Below are 20618 nucleotides of genomic sequence, written 5' to 3' on the forward strand. Positions count from 1 at the left end.
GGCTTTGGTGTCAGGATAATGATGCAGAGTCCACACTTTAAAATACTACCCTATTACATCTTACCAAGTCCCAATAAAATATGTACTAATATCATCCCCATTTTATAAATGAGGAAACTGGAGATGAAGAAGAATAGGAGAATTAGGATTGAAATCCAGACAGTCTGACTCCAGAGCCTAACCTCTTAACCACTTAGCCACACTGCTTTCTCTGCCTCATGTGCTGATAGGAGAATTAAATGAAATGATGCCAGGACTGTGTTTAACTCAGTACCTAGTTTATGGTAAGCATTCAAAGGTATATTATAATTAGCTCTCTTATTTAATCCTTAATTATCATTAAATATAAGAAAACTGAGGCTGAGTGAAATTAAGTACTTGACTCGCAGAGCTAAGAAGTAGCCTAGTTTAGAATTTGAACCCAGGTTTATGTGACACCAAAACCCACCCAGTACTCTTTTCCTTTAGCGGAGGTTTTCAATCTTTCCAATTGTTTTTTGAAGGCGTGCAGAACACTTTCTTCAAAATAAAATATTATCTAAAAGCCCATTAGGTAATTACATCAAAGAAGAGTTTCTATGGTTGAATTTTGAGGATGACTGTGGGTCATGATGCCGGGAAGCAGAGAAACAAAAATGAATCCTATTAGCACCGGCTTAGTCGTTCCCCACACCTGATAGACGAGGGGACTCTTATACCACCTGGAGAACAGAAGGCTTGACCACTGCTGACTATTCCAAACGACCACGTTGGTAGAGACTCTGGAGTAAAGGAAGTTTAAGTTGTGTTTGTTAAATCCCTTATTTACAGAAAGTTTTAAAATTTCAATTATAAAGAAAAGATCCTGCAATTAGGATAAAATACCAACTGCTGTTCAGTTCCAAAACACACATTTTGCTTTCACTACAAGCATCCTCCCCAGTGCATAACTAGGTGTGGCTGTCTTCCTCTTACTTGAAGCAGTCTGGAAAATATTCAATCCAAATACGGGTCATGCCTTTAAAACTAACATTTAGTGAAGCCAAGTCCATTTATAAAAGTCCTACTAAGAGCTCTACTTATGTCCTAAAATTATTTTCAAACTTTTTAAAAGAGAGGTTCAAAAGTTCTACACATTAATTGTTTAAAAACAAAAAACAAACAAAAAAACCCCAAAACCATCGGAAATATAGGAAAGCCTAAAGAAATAAAAATCATCCCAGTGGCCGGTGAGCATTCTGGCATAATTCTTTTCAGTCTTGTTTTATACACATACATACTTAAACACACAGTTTTACAAAAGTGAGATCAAATTTCAATTCCCTTATCACACAAAAAATAAGACTAGTTAACATTTAACATTAAGCACAACAGTAGCAAGCACTATTCTACGTGTTTTAAGGCCATTAATCCATTTAATGTTTACATCTCTATGAAATAGATACTATGATTACTCTCATTTTACAGGTAACCAGAAATTTGAAAAGGTCAAGAATTTGCCCAAGGTCACAGTCAGTAAACTGCCTACACCCTTACTCACTGTAATGCCTGTTACCTCCCAGGATTATGTCAAGGATCAAGGGAAAGACAGCTGGTGAAAATACCTTGTAAATTATAATGTGCCAAATCTAATTTTAGCATTATTCTGCAAAAATAGGAGGCATACTAAATTGGGAGTCACAACCTGGAGTTGCCCAGACACCGGAGTCTAGAGAAAGCCTGAATGAAGCAGAAAAGAGGGCAGAGAAGGCATCCCAGGGGGAAGAAAGAGGATCTGATGTATTTAAGTACACTGTTTCAGGATAAAAGAATAAGAACTAGGGCTTACTTTACACCTTCTAACAAAGAGTGTCAAGAAGTACCAATCGCCAACAAAGTATATCCTAGTAGTCAAGAACATGAACTCTGGCAGGTTTGAATTCTGACTCCACCACGTGACTGTGTGGCAAGTTATCCAACCTTTCTGTGGTTCAGTGTTCTCATCTGTAAAAACATGAATAACAGTACCCATCTCATAAAATCACTGTGGGGAATAAATTAGTAAATGTAAATAAAGTACTTTAGAATAGCATCTGGTATACAGTTAGCACTACCTAATTGTAAGATATTGTTACACTGTCTACATTTCTAAAATCTCTGTTCTTCCCTCATGTTTGTGATGTTATTCTTATTTTCTAGAATAAATGACAGTAATCTCTTGATTGAAATGGATTTTCTTAGCTTATTTACTTATTTTGTGGGGAGGCAAGAAAGCAACAGAAGACCAGGAAGAAAAAAAGAAATGGTTGTAGCCCAGAGAAAAGAACAAAGCCTGATTTCCCCTGAGGTGAAGAATAAAGGAGCCAGCCCAGGATGGAGAAGCTCATCTCTGGGCTTAACCCATCAGTAAGTTCTCAAAATTATTAGACATAAAAATCAGCTAATCAGCTATGGAAACCAATATGGAAGAAAACACAGTAAATCATGGGATGTGCTTTAAAAGAGGCAGAAAAAAGAGGCCTTTCACTCACTTTATATACCATTTTATTGTTTGAGTTTTATGTGTTTTATCTTTGCAGTTAAAAACACTCATATATATAGGTGCCAGCCCCATGGCATAGTGGTTAAGTTTGGCATGCTCCGCTTCAGTGGCCCAGGGTTCACCGGTTTGGATCTTGGGTGCAGACCTACACCACTTGTAAGCCATGCTGTGAAGGCAACCCACATACAAAATAGAGGAAGATTAGCGCAGCTGTTAGCTCAGGGTGAATCTTCCTCAAGCAAAAAGAGAAAGACTGGCAACAGATGTTAGCTCAGGGCCAGTCTTCCTCAACAACAACAACAACAAAAACACACACACATATACAGCCACTATGGAAAACGGTATGGAAATTTCTCAAAAAATTAAAAATAAAATACCACATGACCCAGCTATCCCACTACTGGGTATTTAGCCAAAGAACATGAAATCAACAATTCAAAGAGATTTATGCAACCCTATGATCACCGCAGCATTATTCACAATAGCCAAGACGTGGAAGTAACCCAAGTGCCCATCAGCGGATGAACGGATGAAGAAGAGGTGGTTGCTATACACAGTGGAATACTGCTCAGTCATAAAAACAAGACAAAATCGTGCCATCTGCAACAACATGGATGGACATTGAGGGTATTGTACTAAGCGAAATAAGTCAGACAGAGAAAGACAAAATCTGTATGATTTCACTCATATGTGGAAGATAAACACATAGATAAGGAGAACAGATGAGTGATTACCAGAGTAGAAGTGGGTAGGGGGAAGGCAAAAGGGATAAAGGGGAACACATGTATACTGATGACAAAAACTAGACTATTGGTGGTGAACACGCAGTCTATACAGAAGCTGAAATATAATAATGTACACCTAAAATCTACACAATGTTACAAGCCAGTATGACCTCAATAAACACACACACACATACCCATATATTCACATACACACATCAGCAAAGAAGGCCCCATCTGTACCGTATTCATCTCCAACTTAGTGAGACAAGGATCCTGAAAATCTTCCAGGACAATACAGAGAGAAATGGGAAGACGAAATGAGCTACCTCAGAAATGTAAAGGGTCTGAACTAAATCTATCATGGACAGGAAAAGACTAGTGGGTGGTAGAAAAACATTCCACATTAGGGTGGAGCTATGTGGCAGATCTCTCTCTTCCCTTCCTTGGATAAAAACATAAGACTGGGAGTGGGAGTTTTGACAGGAAGAATAAAGTGATTATTAAAGAATGTGGGGAGTTGCTCCGCAGAAAATGTGTTTGAGAATTAACCTAGGGCTTTTAAAAAAACTACCTGAATTAGAAAATATATAACAAATGAATGTATATAATATGCACACGTTCGGTTTTAAAGAAATGAAAAAGAGACAAATGCACCCACCACCAAGCTTAAGAGAACACTGCCAGCACCTCTGACAGCCCATGTGCCCTGTGGGCCCCTCCCTTTCTATATCACCCTGCTCCCTTCCCCCAGAAGGAACTACTGTCCTGATTTTGTGCTTATCACTCCTTTATTATAACTATTGCATATATGTTATATCCCTAAATGATATACGATTTTTGTTTTGCCTGGTTTTGAACCTTTAATTTTTTTCACTCAACATTATGCTTTTGAAATTTATCCATGTTGATAATTACAGCTGTGGCTCATCCATTTCACTTCTGTATAGCAGCTCATTGTATGAACATAGTGCAATTTATTTAAACATCCTACTATTAAAAGACATTTGGGTAGTTCCCTGTTTGGGACCATTAGAAGTAAAAAGACAATCAGTATTCCAATCCATGTCTCCAACACACGTGCAGGAGTTTCTCCAGGGGTACGGATTTTGGAGTGGATTTGCTGGGCCATAGGTAATACTCGCCTTCAACTTCAATAGATTACATCAAACTGTTTTCCAAAATGGCTATACTACTGACATTTCCATTGGCTCCACATTCCCCACCAACACTTGTCCTCATTGTGGTTTGAACTTGTACTTGATTGTTTCTAATGAAGTTGAACATCTTTTAGATATCTGTTTCCTCTTCTGCAAGACGACTATTTATTTTACCAATTTTTAATGGGTAATCTTATTTTTAATTCATTGGAGTCATTTAATTATTTTGCGTACTGCCAATCATTTGTTGGTTATTTGTGTTGTAATCATATTCTCCCTTTATGGCTTCTCCTTTCAATTTTGATGAACAAAGATTCTTTATTTTACATTTTTTTCCTCAAAGATTTTCTTTCTTTTCCTTTTTCTCCCCGAAGCCCCCCAGTACATAGTTATATATTCTTAGTTGTGGGTCCTTCCAGTTGTGGCATGTGGGACCCCGCCTCAGCGTAGCTCAATGCCATGTCCGCGCCCAGGATTCGAACCGACGAAATACTGGGCCGCCTGCAGCGGAGTGTGCGAATTTAACCATTCGGCCACGAGGTCAGCCCCCAAAGATTCTTTATTTTAATGGAGTCAAATTTATCAGTCTTTGCTTAGAGTTTGTACTTCTGGTGTACTAAGAAATCCTTTCCCATCATGAGGTGGTGAAGATAGTGCCCTATTTTTTTTTTTCCTAAAAGTGTCAAAGTTTTCACTTTCATATTGATGTCCTTAATCCATCTGGAACTGATTTTTGGATATGGTGTGAGACAGGGATCCAATTTCATGTGTTTCTATTTAGAGAACAAATTGTTCCAGCCCCATTTTTAAAAACGTTCTTCCTTTCCCCACTGACCAGCAATGCCAATTCTGTGATTTACCAAGTTTCCATATATGTGTGAGTCTGTTTCTAGGTTCTCTATTTTGTTTCACTGGTCTACTTACCCATCTGCTCTTATATCCACATTGTCTTCATTATTATAGCTTTATAAAAAGTCTTGAAATCTGGCAGGGCAAGTCCACCCACCTTGTTTCTCTTCTAACTATTCTTGGCTCTTTGCTTTTTCACATAAATTTTAGAATTGCTTTTATCAAATTCTACCAAAAAATCCTGTTGAAATTTTCATTGGAATTTCATTACATTTACAGATCAATAGGGAAACTTGCTATGTCTATAATATCAAGTCAATCTGCCATGAACATGGCACTTCTCTCCCATTTATATGGATCTACTTCGGTTTTCAATAAAATTTTTAATTTTTCTCCATGAAGTCTGGCATCTCTTTTGCTGTACATATATTCCTAGGAACTTCATTTTTTGCTGTCATTTTTATTCTAGCTGGTCTTTTCTTTTAGAATTACTTTTTCTATTTGTTATTAAAGTGGGAAAATGCAGTTGACTTCAGTATCCTACTTTCAGTGAACTTACTAAATCTCCTAATTTTTATAATTTATTTGTAGACTCTTGAGTTTTCTATGTAGATAGTTATATCACAATGACAGTTTTGACTTTCCTGACTTTACACCTTCCACTTCTCCTTGTCCTGTTGTACTGGTTAGGATTTCTAGCACAGCACTGAATAGAAACTATGATAGCAGGCATCCCTCCTCTTGTTTCTGGTTTTAAAGGAAATGTTTGTTTTAAATTTGACTTGCTGCAGGCTGGCCCAGTGGTGTAGTGGGTAAATTCTCATGCTCCACTTCAGCAGCCCGGGCTTTGCAGTTCAGATCCCAGGTATGGACCTACACACCGCTCATCAAGCCACACTGTGGGGGCATTCCTCATACAAAATAGAGGGAGACTGGCACAGATGTTAGCTCCAGGCCAATCTTCCTCAAGCAAAAAAAAAGGAAAATGTACTATAAAACAAATAAAAATATTTTAAAAATAAATATAAAAATAATAATAAATTTGACTTGTTGCTATGATATTGACTGTAGGTTTTCTGTAGTTACTCTTTAACAGGTTAAGGAAGTTTCTTCTATTACTAGTTTGCTAAGTCTTTTTATCACAATTAGAAGTTGAATTTAAATGAATGCTTTTTCTTCACCTATGGTTAAGAACACAAAGCTTTTCTAATATGTGAATGCAGAAAATGGTATACATTTGTCTAATATTGACTCAACCTTGCATTCCTAGAATAAGGGTAGTAACTTACAACTTTTTACTTGAAGTCAGAAGTGGTTAGAAGCTATCAGAGTAGAAACTATTTAAAACTCACTAAATTATACAATGCTAGTCCTACTTGTTCACCTCCAGACCCTGTCTCCTCTACAGCATCGTTCCTAACCCAGGCGTGCCTTTTCGGGCTCTTAGAGCACTTACCATTGATGCTGTTCATTTGACACTTGGCATGTGCTATTTTGTACATGTCCTGTCTCCCAACCAGAATGCAAGGCCTTCAAAGAGTGGCAACCAGTAAGCATACAACAAAAGCTTGCTTAAAACATTCTCGTGGAGGGCTGGCCCAGTGGCCGAGTGGTTACGTTCGCGTGCTCCGCTTCGGCAGCGCAGGGTTTTGCTGGTTCGGATCCGGGCGTGGACATGGCACTGCTCGTCAGGCCCATGTTGAGGCGGCGTCCCACATCCCACCACTAGAAGGACCCACAACTAAAAATACACAACTGTGTACTGAGGGTGCTTCGGGGAGAAGAAGAAAAAAAAAAGACTGGCAACAGACGTTAGCTCAGGTGCCAATCTTTTTTAAAAAAAACATATTCTTGTGGATAAGATGGTGAAAGAGGAGTTGGAAACAATGCAGCATCCTTAAAAAATAAGACTCTTGGACTTGAGTTTTCTATACAGCTGCAGTTTTAAATCCACGGATACTCACTGAAACTTTAAAACCATTCTAAATTGTATTCCACGCTTTCTTGCTTTCTTAGTACTCTGGCCATGCTTTATACATTTCTTGATCTTAAGCACAATTTAACTTTTTATTGTTGAGTGCAGTCAATCATTAGGAATATCAGTCATGGTACAACTGTGGATACATAACGTGTGGGATTCAGAACCTCAGCTATGGCCCTGAATGAGTCTTTAAGAAAGAAGAAGAAAAAAAACCCCTAGCATCTTCCCCCTTTGGCACTGACCTCTTGTTAACTCTCAGCAGCTATTCACACGTCTCCTCCTCCACTTTCCCACTCTCTCCACCCTCTTTTAGCCCAGAATTACACAATGCAGAGCTGTAGGACTGATACATTTTTAGTGGTGATACTGTGAAAAATTACCATTTCTCCAGATTACAACAACCTTCCAGCTTGTTTTTCCACTGTGGCCTCTCTGCTCTGTACCTGCTATTAGCTGACCTCATCACTGCTTCTACGCTAGAGAGAACACAGCATATGGTGGAGGTAAGAGCATAAACTCGGGAGCCAGGCAGCGTGGGTTCAAACCCCAGCTTGACATTTACAGTTGAAAGTCCCATGACGAGTTACTCAACCTCACTATTCCTGTTTCCTCATCCACATAATGAGAATAAACAGATCTGCCTCACAGGACCGCTATGAGAATTAAAGGAGTTAATACTTATAAAGCGCTTCGAATACGGCCTAGTGCATAGTAAGCATGATATACGCATGTTAAATAAATGGATAAAACTCTGCCAGCTTGAAATCCACCATTCTCTTAAAACTACCCCAGTACTTCTCATTTTTGGTTGTGGTTGTATGGGTGGTGCTGGTATTCTTTTGGGGGGCAGGAGAGGCGCAGACGTGACTAACTGGTTGAGCGCTCCCTCCTCCTGGTCAGTGCCTCTATCAGACACGGAAGGGAAGGGGAGGGGCTGTGAGGTGTATTCCTTCACTGCTGTGTTAGCCAGGCCAACAAGAGCACAGGTGAAGAAAAGGGAGCTAGGGACACGTGTGACTGCTGTTTTCAAATATTTGCGGGGCTGGGGTGAAGAGATAACATTAAAAATTCTATAGAACAGCTCCAGGCTCCCCATCACTGAACATGTTCAAGCAGGGGATGGTGACCAGGTGTCAAGGATGCTGTAAGGAAGAATTTTTTCACTTAGAGCCAGATAACCTCTAAGATTCCTTCCACCTCTAAAATCTTGGCAACACAAGCGTGAATCATGAAGACGTTACAATCCAGTTGTGAGTCACACCTCGCCAGCGCGCTCCCGAAGGCACAGAATTCTTCACTCCCCACAGTGTTTGGCACATTACCACAGATCTAGGTGAGGAATTCTAGCCCTCAGGCTGCGGAGAACTCGGCTCACAGAAAAACTTCTCAAACTAAGCGCGTCGATTAGCTGATTGCAGACGTCCGTTATGACCAACAAGTACAGTAAAGCGTACATCCCAAATGGGATTTAGCAAAACGACGAGGATCCAGATTAACTATCAGACAGTCCTTCACTTCGCTCTTCCGAGGCCGGACAAAAGGCAACTGGAGCGAGCAGGCAGGTGAAGGGGCAGGGGCAGCGTGGCCCGGGGGAAACGGGAGACTGGCGAGCCGACACGCAGGGCAGAGGACAAAGGCCCCGGGAGAGCACGCTGGACCGGAGGCTGGGAATGCCCGAAGTCCGGGTTTGCACCGGGGATGCAAGCGCGTGCCAGCAGCCGGGTAAGAGCGGCACCGAGGAGGGTCCCTAATGCCAGCGGAGCCCCCGCTGGGGTCCCCTCTGCCTCCCGGGAACTGGGCTCGCCGCCTGCCCTCTGAGGGGGCCTCGCTGGGCCAGGGGCCGCCGCAGCCCCAAGGCGGGGCCCGTGGGGCAGATCGGGCGGCGCACCTGCCGGCCGGACACTCGGGTCCGCACGGGGCCCCCGCCCCGCAGCCGACTCGCCGCCGGATTTCGGATGGTGCAGACTCCCGCCGCCTCAGCCGAGCCCCGTGCTCAAGCCCCAGACAGGCCATCCGACACCGACACCAGAATCTGGGTGCGGAATGTCGGGCATCGGCTGCCTCTCGCCGGGCCCGGCCCGGCCCCGGCTGTGCGCACGGCCGCCGCCATCGCGGGCCGCGGCCGGAGGGAGACGAGGGGCCGCGCCGGGCGCCACTTTACCTGAGAAACCAGCGGGAGCAGAGTCTGCTCCACAGAGCGAGTTTTGATCTCGAGTCCCGAGTCGAAGGCGAAGCCCGACGGGCCGGAGCCCTGCACTGCTCCGGCGCCGCCAACGCCGGCGGGGCCAGGAGAGGCGGCCATGGCCCTCCGCGCGTCGCGCAGCGGGGACGCCGCGCCACTGCGGGCCCGCCGCCTGCCAGCTAGCCCGCGCGCGGCGGCGGCAATGCACTAGCACCGCCCGGGGCCCGGCCCCCAGTCGGGCCCCGCCCCTGGCACGGCCCCGCTCCCGGCCTGCTAGCCCGCAGTCCGGCCCCGCCCCCGGAATGGCCCCGCCCACTCACCGCCTCTTCCCCGCCCCTAACCGGGCCCACCAAGGCACGGCCCCTCCCCCAGCCTGCTAGGCCCTTGCCGGACCCCGCCCCCGGAACGGCCCCGCCCACTCCCCGCCCCTAACCCGGCCCACCCAAGGCACGGCCCCTCCCCCAGCCTGCTAGGTCCTTGCTGGACCCCGCCCCCGGAACGGCCCCGCCCACTCTCCGCCCCTAACTGGGCCGCACCGCAACCACCACCCCCGCCCCGGCGTGGCCCCGCCCACTCCCCCCCTTTTCCCCGCCCCAACCTGTTCCCGCCCCTGGCACGACCCCGCCTCCGGCCTGGAGGCCACCGCCGAGCCCCGCCCCCCAGGGCGGCCCCGCCCACTCCCCCACCTCTCTCCCGCTTCTCCGCCCAGTCTCTCTCTCTTCAGACCACTCTTCAGCGGGTTCCACGCACGGCCTGCTCGCACCAGAGAAACTAAGATACCTGAGGGCCTCGCACGGCCACGTGGCCTCTTACCAGGGCAGGGACAATCGTCCCCAGCAAAGTTTCCCGTCCCCTCGATAGGTAATTCGTCCTACCTATGAATTCCCTCGACGATTTCTGGAAGCTGCACTGGCGTTGAAACTAACTGGTAGAGCAGGACCCGAGTCCAGTCTGCAGGGGCATGCTTTCTGGAGCTTCTCCGGAAGGTCCCATTTCCCCTCCACCCTGCTCCTTTTCTGAAGGTATCTTTCTCACAATTTCAGCTGGACCTAAGATGAAATATTTGGTAATGCAGTCGTTTAAGGAGTGTCCGGGTATTCGGCAAGAAAACAGTTATTTGGGTATCTTTCAGGCTACTGCTCAGAATTACTCTTCCAAAGGAAATTAAATAGAGCATATGGAAAAGCTTCACCTACTGTTCAACACTATTACTTTTTAAAACTACTTTCCAAGATTGTCTTCCCCTGGTGCCTAGCACAGAGCAGTTCCTTAACAGCTGTTCATGGACTGAAAAGATCATTAGTATATATTGCTGACTAAACCAAGGGTAATGCTAAAATCACGGAGCCCAGGCGTGATTGACATGGGAGGGAAACTGAACACCCCTTACCCTAAGGGTTCCAGGAGCAAAGCTAAAGGGAGGTTGTCAGAAACACACACCCTGTGAAAGAGTCCCAGGCTTAAGAGACAGACTGAGCAACATGAAGAAATATTTTCTGAACAGCATACTTGCTGAGAAGAAACTATCAGAGTAGAAAAGAATCTGAGGCTGGCTAGTCCACCCTTACACCTCTACCAGGGTCGTTTCTCCATCCATAATGTCGGATTGATGAGCTGAATACCACCACTTCGAGGTGTCAGGAAGTTCTTTCCCAAGCACTGTTGAAATGTGGTTTAAGTACTTCCACATGGGGGTTTGGCTCTGGCAGCCAGTGCTCCACAGATATCTGTGCTATTGAAGATAGCCCTAACTTAGGATTTTCTTCCTTCAAAATGTGCAGTTCTTGTATCCAACTTTCTTTTCCTTTGATTCCTAATTTCCCAGGCCACCCACCTCACCACTTCCTTATCTGCTACAAGGCCACCTTTCCCTTTGCACTGAGGGCTCCCGCCTCAGCTGTGGACCTTTTCACGTCTTAAAGTACCCGGCATCCACTCCCCAGACGCACCGTCCCTTATGTAAGTTACCCACATTTCATAAAAATTCTGTGTAGGTATTGGTGCCAGTGGAAAAGGGAAGATACAAGGCCTAAGAGTCAGATAGATATATTCATGAAAGTTTCGGCTTCGCTAAAGATCAAATTTCTCAACAGAAATGAGACAAAGTTTACAACCTGACTCTTTCAACACCAGTAATTTTATTTCAAAATATAAATATTTTACATTTACAAAGAAGTTACATCAGTAGGTTGTCAAAGCAAGTTAAAGCTAAGAAACAGCATTTGTGTGAGAATAAGGAACACGTGTTGTTGTATTTGAATAATCTTTTTTATTTTCAAACCATCTCTACTTTGCCTGAGAATGCAGAGATGATACATTTTCCGAAAGTCACATAAGCAATTACAACTATATATCCAATCTTGGTTTCAAAATCAAATGATATTCAAAATACACTCCAGTCACCTAAACAAGTAGCACAACAAAACACAAAAGAAGGGTTTTCTTTGGGATAGCGTTAATAAGAGTTACATTTTCTGGGTCACTGCAATAAAAAAAAAAATGTATAGTATTTGATAGTAAGCCAAATGATTTTACTTTAAGATTTGCTTCCACATCTTTCATTATAAAATAGAAAGCTAGAGGAAGAAGAGGAAACCAGGTGTGGAGCAAAGAACTCTGGACCTGGAGTCAGAAGTTCTACACGCGAATTCTGGCTCCATCATTTTGTGGTATAAATTAAAGGGAAGTCACAAAAGAAACCTTTCTGAGCCTCCGGTGCCTCATTTGATAATACTTAACACCTGCCTATCTCACAGGGTTGTTGTGAAAGCAGTCTGAAAACTATAAAGTGCCGTACAAAAGCATTATTAAAATGGAGTATCAGTATATCACCACCGTATTTTCACATTAAGTGATCCTTGAAAAACCTGCAAAACTAAACACAAATACTGATTTTATACACCATAGGTGGAAAAGAATCTCTATACTTTATGTATAGCTCTGAACGGCAAATATGTTTTCTTTCTAGTACCTCTCTAAGCTTTGAGATTCATTACAGTTTACATGGTACCATGGTAGCAGATTCACCACTCAGAATTTCCATTAGGGATGTCTTCTAGGAGAGCTGTAAACTTACTCGAGAGCCATGTTTCCCAAAGGACCAGCAGTCCTATGTGATGCTCTGAGAAGAGGAGGATGGGAGTGTGGTTTAAGGTCAAATTAGTCTAGTAAACAGTCTTTGTCCCCTCTTATAAATTCACCATATATAATAGCACACTAAAAACTCTTAGAAATCCCAGAGAAAGGAAACAAACTCAGCATTCCTCAGTTTTAGTTGACCGTGGAGTTCCCTCCCTCCACACACACTTTTGTTCTCTTATAACGTCTAATAACATCCCTCGGAACTACTGCTATAAGGAACACATTTTTCCAAAAGCTACTCAACTATGAGGGAAAGGGAAGAGAAGTACAACAAGGGACTGTGGGGGAAAAAGAAGTGTCTTTTATTCTGACTTCTGTTACTAACTGGCTGTGTGTGTCTTAGAAAAGCCACTTTAACCTGTGGATTTGTTTCCTTCTCTAAAAAATGCCAGGATCACCTAATTAAAATAAGGCCCATTCTAACAGAGAATTTCTATGACTCTAGTAGATGGAATATCTTGATTTACAATTCTCTTATTTTTAAACTATCAAAAAATAACTGCTCAGTGGTTTCAGATAGCATGTGTATTTTCTCAAGTCCTCAATAAGTTAATGAAATGGATATATTTTGATGACAAAATGTGTAAAGATGAGAAATTAATAAAAACAAAAAGTACTTGTTCTTAGCTGGTATCTGGAATCCGCATTTAGAAGGACGTTCCCAGAGGCTGTTTCCACTGTGAAATGCCTACTGTCATCCTCTTGGAAGGGTCTTCGCAGACCCTTAGAGGAGACTGCCAGTCAGGACCAGAGCATGGCAAGTTGTGAAGGGGTTCTTCCTATAAACCTTGAGGTTGAAAGCTCTGGATAGCTCACCTAAAATTACTTGGCTCTAATCTAACCCCTCACAGCCTAAATTTCTGAGTATTTCTTGTCCAGCAGTGACGCATCCTGAAGTGCTAAACACAACCAAAGTGGGAACTGGAGGTCCTGGAAAGTCCTGATGGGTCACGATGGGTTTGTGTGAAGACCAAGGTTAGCAAGAGCACCTTATCTGCAAGCCCTTTAGCTGCCCTTTAACTGGAATATATAGCTGCTATTCCCAAAGCTACTGAGTTTGTTTAAATACAGCATCTCCATAACACTTCTTGGGTATCCTCCCATCGTCAACAATCAATCGACACCAGTCTCAGAAGTCAAGGGAAAACTCTGCCAGCTAACCACCTCTAACGGAAGGACTCTGCCAGCTAACCACCTCTAATGGAAGAGGGTGTTAGAATCCTTGCAAATTTAAAAATAAGTAAGACTGGTACCTAAGGCAGTCTGACAGAGAGCACTTCCAGGAACAGAGTGTGACAGGAACTTTGGAACTGAAGCAGGACTTGGGTCACATGGAGTCGATGCTGAAAATCCCAAACCTTGTTCTCTCAGAAAAGAGCGGAGCACACTGTGTGGAGAGCTTGCATCTCCTTCTCCCATTCCCCCATTAGTTTACAGCTGAATAGTGAATGTGCACTCCAAACTAATCTCTAACAAAGCCATACCATGCCAGACAGTGAGAGGATTCCGCACGTGGTTTTTACTGAGGCTCCTTCTACTTCACCAATGCACTGTCTGTTCCTAGAGAAACTCCTGGTCAAATCCTGAGAATCTGAGGGTAAGCCATCTGTGAGACATGAGCTTGAGCTTCCTACCTTTTCATACCATTTGATCTCTATGCCCTGTGACAATCCTGTAAAACCTCCTCACTATATCTGACGGGCATGTTTCTCTCCATCTTTGAGGGTTCCAGGAAGACCACCCCCAGCTAGATGACTTTCAAGTCCTTATGCTGCTGCTGAAGGACTGGGGAGGTTCAAGGGTCCTGGTGAGGACTGTCTGGCACTCTGGGGCACCTCTGCTCCTGTGCTATTGCCCCAGTGCTACTTTTGGCAGCTCTAAACTACTCTCTTAGAGCTCAGACTTCCCCTCTAAGAACCTGGTATTCATACTAGTAATTATGACCAGCAACAGCCATACATTAGCTCAAGTCTAGTGTTTTGCAACATCACTTTATACAGCTAAAAGCACTTTGGAGGAACAAAATTTGTATATGCACACTAAGTCATTGTGTATACTGTTTGCCTCTTATAAATATGTGCTAATTACATCTATAAACTTACCAGTATACCATTACCAAAAACAAACCTGCTTTCTTTCTTAAGTCTTTTAATGCAAAATTCTTAATTTTAGCAATACACATGATCTGGCTAAGATTTAAGGTGAGAGAAGACCTTCTTCTGAGTTATCCCCTACAGCACCCTGGACAGTGCCTGGCATGGAACCTAGAGTTTGGCAAAGTCTCAACAAATGTTTTACTGAATGAATGATAGAACAACGGACTAAAGAAGAGAATGAGTTCCTTAGTGGCCAAATGTAACACTTGGTGGAATATCAGGCTATAATTTTTGAAGGACTCATAGTAAAAATAAGAGCTCTGCATGTAGTCTACTGTACAAACGAAGACGTCATGGCAGCCTCTTTTCTAGATGGAGTTTTTCTTATGTGTAATATCAGAATAAATTTAAGGTAATTATCATTAACTATGCTTCTTGGTGAGAAGATGCTTTAGAAAAGATGATTTATACTTTTAGATGTTTTCCAAAAGGGAAATCTTTGATACTTAAGAACGCTTTCTCCTCCATATTCCCTTGGGGGCAGAGAAAGAGCCTGATGATCATTTTGTACAGTGGAGAGGGCACAGAACTAAGAGCTGGGTTCGAGGTGTCCTATTCTGTCTCATAGCACTGGAAAAACTGCATAAAATACTGGAAGGAGCACTACAGTATAGCAGAGTTTGCACAGTATGGAGTCAGAAAGATTTGAAGTCAAATCTCACTAAACTTTGTCTTTGAGTTGGTCACTTTTCTGAACCCTAGCTTCCCCATCTGTGTGAAACTGTTGGAAAATAATACAAAGCTATATGAAAGCTGATGGGAAGTGGCTGTGAAATGATATGTGCAAAAAGACTTTGTAAAATGTGAAGCACTATGCTGGTTACTGTGACATCTGAGATATTTAAAAAGTCACATCTGAACTCAACAACCATTTGTCTAGAGTGTTATGTGCAAGGCACTGTGCTAAGTGATGGAAAAATACCACATGAATATAAAATTCTACTGCTAATAAGTACTAATCGGAAGAATTCCAAATAATGAAACAGGGACACATTTAACAGATCAGAGTATTGCTGCACCTGAGGTTTTTTTCAATTAAAACATTTGGAAAGAAAAACATCACAACATGAATTCTATCATACTGTTACCATTAATAGCAGCTTAATAAGTAGTTAACTTCAATGTGGTGGGTCAAGTTTTAGAAATTTGGCAATAGTGTAATGGGGGATGGAGGGAGAAGAAAGGGGAGGAAGAGAGTCAGTCTTTCTGTGTGTCCCATGGTTGCTACATACAACTAACAACTTCACATAAGCCACCCCGCCCTTACACTTAAGATCTGCTCTTTCTTACAGGGAGGACCATACACTGTGTGAGAAGGGGACAAGACTCATTTTTCCTGCTCAAGCAACTATATACTCAAAAGTGAAAGCCCTCTTCATCGAAAAGCGACCATCATAGAAAACTTTAAAAATAGATTTCTTAAAGCAGGAGAAAATGACATCTATACAATTTTAACAGCAGGTAGTTTAGGCTCTTAAAATAACTTTATAAATACACAATATAATAATATAGATAACCAAAGTGGGAAAATTTCAAGCCATGGTACCAGTGTATAAACTGAAACTTTTCAAGCCATCTTAGCAACAGTTCAGTGAACAAACCACATTTCTGAGCTCTAAAGCGGTGCTTTAAAATGCAAAGCAGCCCACAGCAAGCTCTCTCGTGTCCAGGCATTCTGTATGGAAGGCCAGGAGGCTGCTGCTGCTGCTCTTCCTGGGCTCTGCTTGCCAGGCACAGCTGAAAGGACAGAAGGCCACAGCTGAGCTGTATTCATGGTCAAGGTTGAACTTCCTAAAGAAACCACTGCAGTGGAAGCCATGTCAGTCTACCGAAGATTTCAGATCTTCAGAAATGTCACGGAAAGTCCTATAAGAAGAAAAGATAGAATAATTAGTTTTGCCTTTGGAAAGGAGGGGGAAAAAAATAAAACCACAAAGATACTAGAAAAAGAAAGAAAAGAAAAAGAGCATCAACCAGTAATTAATTGTCATAGAACAATGCCTTATTTTTATAACCTGAGAGCCTTGATGAGGTTATATAGTCATTATTTTTTCCTGGTATTTTCACTGAGTATTGTTTCAAAGCCTGCTAGCTGTTTCTCATTCTTTATAAACAAGAACTCCAGTTTTCTGCTGAATCCACTGTCTCCTGTCCAAAAGACTACTTCCCCAGACTCCCTTGAAACTAAAACCATGTGACTAAGTTCTGGCCAATGAGACGTAAGTGGATGCTATGTGTGATTTCTGGGCAGTGTCCTTAAAAGACAAGGGTGATCTTCTTCGACCCCTCACCCTCCTCACTGGCTGGAAAGTGGAAACAACGACGTTAAAGAGAAAAAAACAAAGAGACCAAAGATTAAATGCTAAGTGGATGAGTTTTATTGCAAAACAGGAAACCAGATCCTGCAGAGGCCAAGCTCTGAGGGATACGGTTCAGGGCAGCAGAAATGCAGTAGGTCTTTTCATCAAATGACCTTGTGCTTGTACTGTCTCTGACCACATCAGGCAAGCCAAGTGAATGTTGCGAACTGGCAGGTGATATCTGTGCTTGATGGAGGTGGTCTGCTGCATATCTGAGGGGCCTACCTCAGCACTATAGTAGCTAGCTTGCCTTTGCTACATAATTTATATGCCTGAGCTAGGATGACGTCACCCGATCAGGTCTGCGTCTGGGTTGGTAGCCAAATGGCCAGGTCAGAGTCTATCAACAAACACGAGCTCAAGCACCCATCTTAGACTAAAAGGCCTCACGCCAGGCTGGCAGAATAGCACGATGCAGGGAGGCTGGGCATGGATGTTTGTGGAACAGTCATACCAGCCCTGGATTGCCCACCTCTGGACTTCTTTCACCCAGGACAGAAATAAACTTCTAGCTCATTTAAGTCACTGTTATCCTGCGTTCTGTGGACGGTGGGGCTTTTGCAGTTTTTTGTTTGTTTTTTGTTTATATACAGTCAAATCTACCTTAAAAGAATCAGATATGAAGCACAAGTTGATCACCAATCTTTCAGATAGAGGTTACCGCTCCTTTACAACAATAGCACCAATGAGGAACACAAAAATATCTGAGCTCAAAACACTTGCCTTTTTCAAAATAATTTGAAAGTCTTCAAGTTACATTAATTTGTAGCCACGTCATTCTTGGATTATTTATCACTCAAATAAAGCCCATTTTATTTTTATGTCTACAACCAAGTGATGGTTAATGTAAACAGATTACTCAACTTTTTTATTAGAAATAGACCTAAAATATAAGGAAATGTTTCAAAACTTCAGGAACAGCTCACAGTTGCATAAACAAAAGATTAACAAAAAGTTGTCATTAGGTACAAATCATCTAAAAATTTATACAGCAAAAAATCTGACCTTCAGAGGTAATTCCACACTCATGCTACTTCTCTTTCTCCTTTTGTCTTACTCGTTTTGTCTTCTCCATTTTCAGGTCATACAAATATTTGGGAGAGTTAGATAGGCAGGGCAGAGGTAAACTAAAGACTTACCTTCTAGCACAATGCTGGAAGTACTTCAATGTTAAGAGGGGCACAGGTAACATGTTACAGAAAAGAGATTACATTCAAGGATGGTCAGTTATCTCAAGCTTCTTTCACTGGATGGTGCCCTGAAGGACCTTCAAGGCACCTCCTGTACCTCTGAAGCCTGCCTGGAACTAGCAGAGCTCTACTTCAAAAGGAACAGCTTTCCGGAATGAATGGGTAAGGCTCTTGGCTACAGCTCTTGTGGCCATGAAAGGGTTTGTGTGTGACGTGGCCGGACCCACCATGTTGAATATAAGCTGATAGGTCAAAGAATTGGAATAAATTTTGTTTCCTTAAATATTTGTTATACTCTGAAAAAAATTCCCCAAAACGAAGATTTATATACACACACACGTTTTATATGTATTAATATCCATCTGTCTATATACCTGTCAAATCAGGGTTTCTCAGTAGCAACACTATTGATGTTTTTGTGCATTATAAGATGTTCAGCAGCATCCCTGCCTCCACCCTTTAGAGTTGTGACAATCAAAATGTCTCTAGACACAGCCAACTGTCCCCAGGAGCAGAGCAAAAACACACTCTCCCCTCAAACCACTGATCTAGATATTTATCTATCTACCTATTTATTTATAAATCTATTTTTCACACTCACCTAAATTTGTGCTTTTATGTTTGTATACATGCAAAACTGGCTACAAGCTATCTCAGATGCTATGAATTTCAGGCAGCACTCAATTCTGGGAAGCCCTGGAAACTCTTTACAAACAATAACCAAAAACTGGCCCATGTTACAAAGCATTTTCTAACACCCAACAGGTTTTTAAATTCACCCTTTGACATCTTTTCAAATTTCTAAGATAGCTCTAAGTTTGAATCGCTAGCGCGCTTCAATGCTTCTAAATTATGAAGGAAAATTTCTGCCTCGAGGCAAAGATGCATGAAATAAGATTAAGTCTGTGGTTGGCCTAGTGACTGCTTTTTGTTGACAAGCAAGCTTAGCTGCAACCTTGAAATTCATACCTACTATTCAACTCTGCCTCCAGGCCAAGAAAGCCTCCAGAAGGACTAAGGAAGACAACAAAGTAACGCAAGCTGAGACAACAGTTACTAAGAGTTTTCCATCTCAACATTACGTATTCTCTAGATGTTCAGGGTGGAGACGGGGGAGGGCGGGTGTGTAAAACGCTATCGAAGTAACATTGATCTTAAACAAACCTCTAATTATCTCCTAGAAAACAAACTCCACAACCTAAAAAATTAAGATGGTACTCTAACATGCGTGATTGCAGGAGTGTTTTTGCCCCTCCCCACGGTGTTAACAGAACAGAGGAAGTGCTATGTTCTGTTTATTGAGTTGAGGTCAAAATAGTTGGGAACCCAGTGCTGTGCTGTGTCCAAGACATTCACCCCCATCAGATACTGCATTCACGACTAGTAACAGTGAAAATCAGAGAAAAGGAGTCCTCCGTCCTTCAGGATGGAGAGTAGTACACAAAAATAGTCTTGCGAATGTCTTTTTAGACCCCAGTGCCTGCATCTGCAATAAGAAGGTACATTTGCCTAATGAAATGCGACCACACACCCTCTGTTATCACACTGTAACAACATAACAGAGTTCCTAAAATAAGCCAAGCCCTTCCACACCTCAGCCTCTGTATTGACTATTCCTTCACAGCCCATTCTTTCCTTCAACTAGGAATTGAGTGCCTTTCAAGTGCAAAACATTGTCGACAGGTGCTGTGGATACACCAATTAACTAAAATTGACATGGCCCCTGGAGTAACAGCAACCACAGTCAAGAGGGAAGACAAAAGACGAATATTCAAGTGTATACATGAAAACTGTACTGCAAAGGAAAGGCACAAGATGGTGTCTAGAAAAGCATTAACTAGCAGGAGGGACGTAACCTCAGTGGGAGGCAAGGGAAAGCTTCTCTCATGACCTGACATTTGAGTTGAGATCTGAAGAATGATTAGCAGTTCATTAAGCAAGGCAAGATGGGGGAATGGGAGAGTCTCCAGATGGAGAAAGCAGCGTGTGTACAGGCCAGAGTTTGAATGGAGCCTGGAGTATCCGAGGCCCTGACAGAAAACCAGTATGGCTGCGGCTCAGAGAGCAAGGGGAAATGTCTGAGGATTAGGGAGGAAGGCACAGGTCAGATCGTGTAGGGCCTTGCAAGCCACATTAAGGATTTTGATCCTCCTCCTAACAGCAACAGGTGGCCATTTTCGGGAAGAGAGCATCACTATCAGCCAGGCTTGCATTTTGAAAAGAACACATCAGCTGCAGCCTGGAGAATGGACTGGAGAACAGTAAGAGCGGAGGCTGGGAGACTAGTTAGAAGACTAAGATGACCACAGCAGTCCAGGTGAGAAATGCAGCGGCTGGGCCCAGCTTAGACCAGGGGGGCGGTACCAGGGAGAGAAAC

General features: G+C 42.9%; 2 protein-coding genes across 5 annotated transcripts in view; both read right to left on the minus strand.

Moving 5' to 3' along the window:
* The window catches only part of CTNNAL1 (catenin alpha like 1), a 58974-nt gene extending 49330 nt beyond the window's left edge, over window positions 1–9644 (minus strand). The window contains exon 1 of the mRNA XM_023629849.2: window positions 9374–9644. Coding sequence (XP_023485617.2) covers window positions 9374–9514 — 141 coding nt within the window. The 5' untranslated portion in view covers window positions 9515–9644. The remainder of the gene's footprint in view (window positions 1–9373) is intronic.
* Window positions 9645–11512: 1868 nt separating this feature from the next.
* TMEM245 (transmembrane protein 245) overlaps window positions 11513–20618 on the minus strand; it is a 91638-nt gene continuing 82532 nt past the window's right edge. For all 4 annotated transcript variants that reach the window (XR_011432554.1, XR_011432553.1, XM_023629851.2 and 1 more), the window contains one exon: window positions 11513–16557. Coding sequence is in view for 2 of the 4 variants with exons in the window: in XM_023629851.2 (XP_023485619.2) it covers window positions 16512–16557 (46 nt within the window). In the remaining 2 variants the exon portion in view is untranslated. The remainder of the gene's footprint in view (window positions 16558–20618) is intronic.

The sequence above is a fragment of the Equus caballus genome, chromosome 25 (genome assembly GCF_041296265.1).
Source record: "Equus caballus isolate H_3958 breed thoroughbred chromosome 25, TB-T2T, whole genome shotgun sequence".
Lineage (NCBI taxonomy): Eukaryota > Metazoa > Chordata > Mammalia > Perissodactyla > Equidae > Equus > Equus caballus.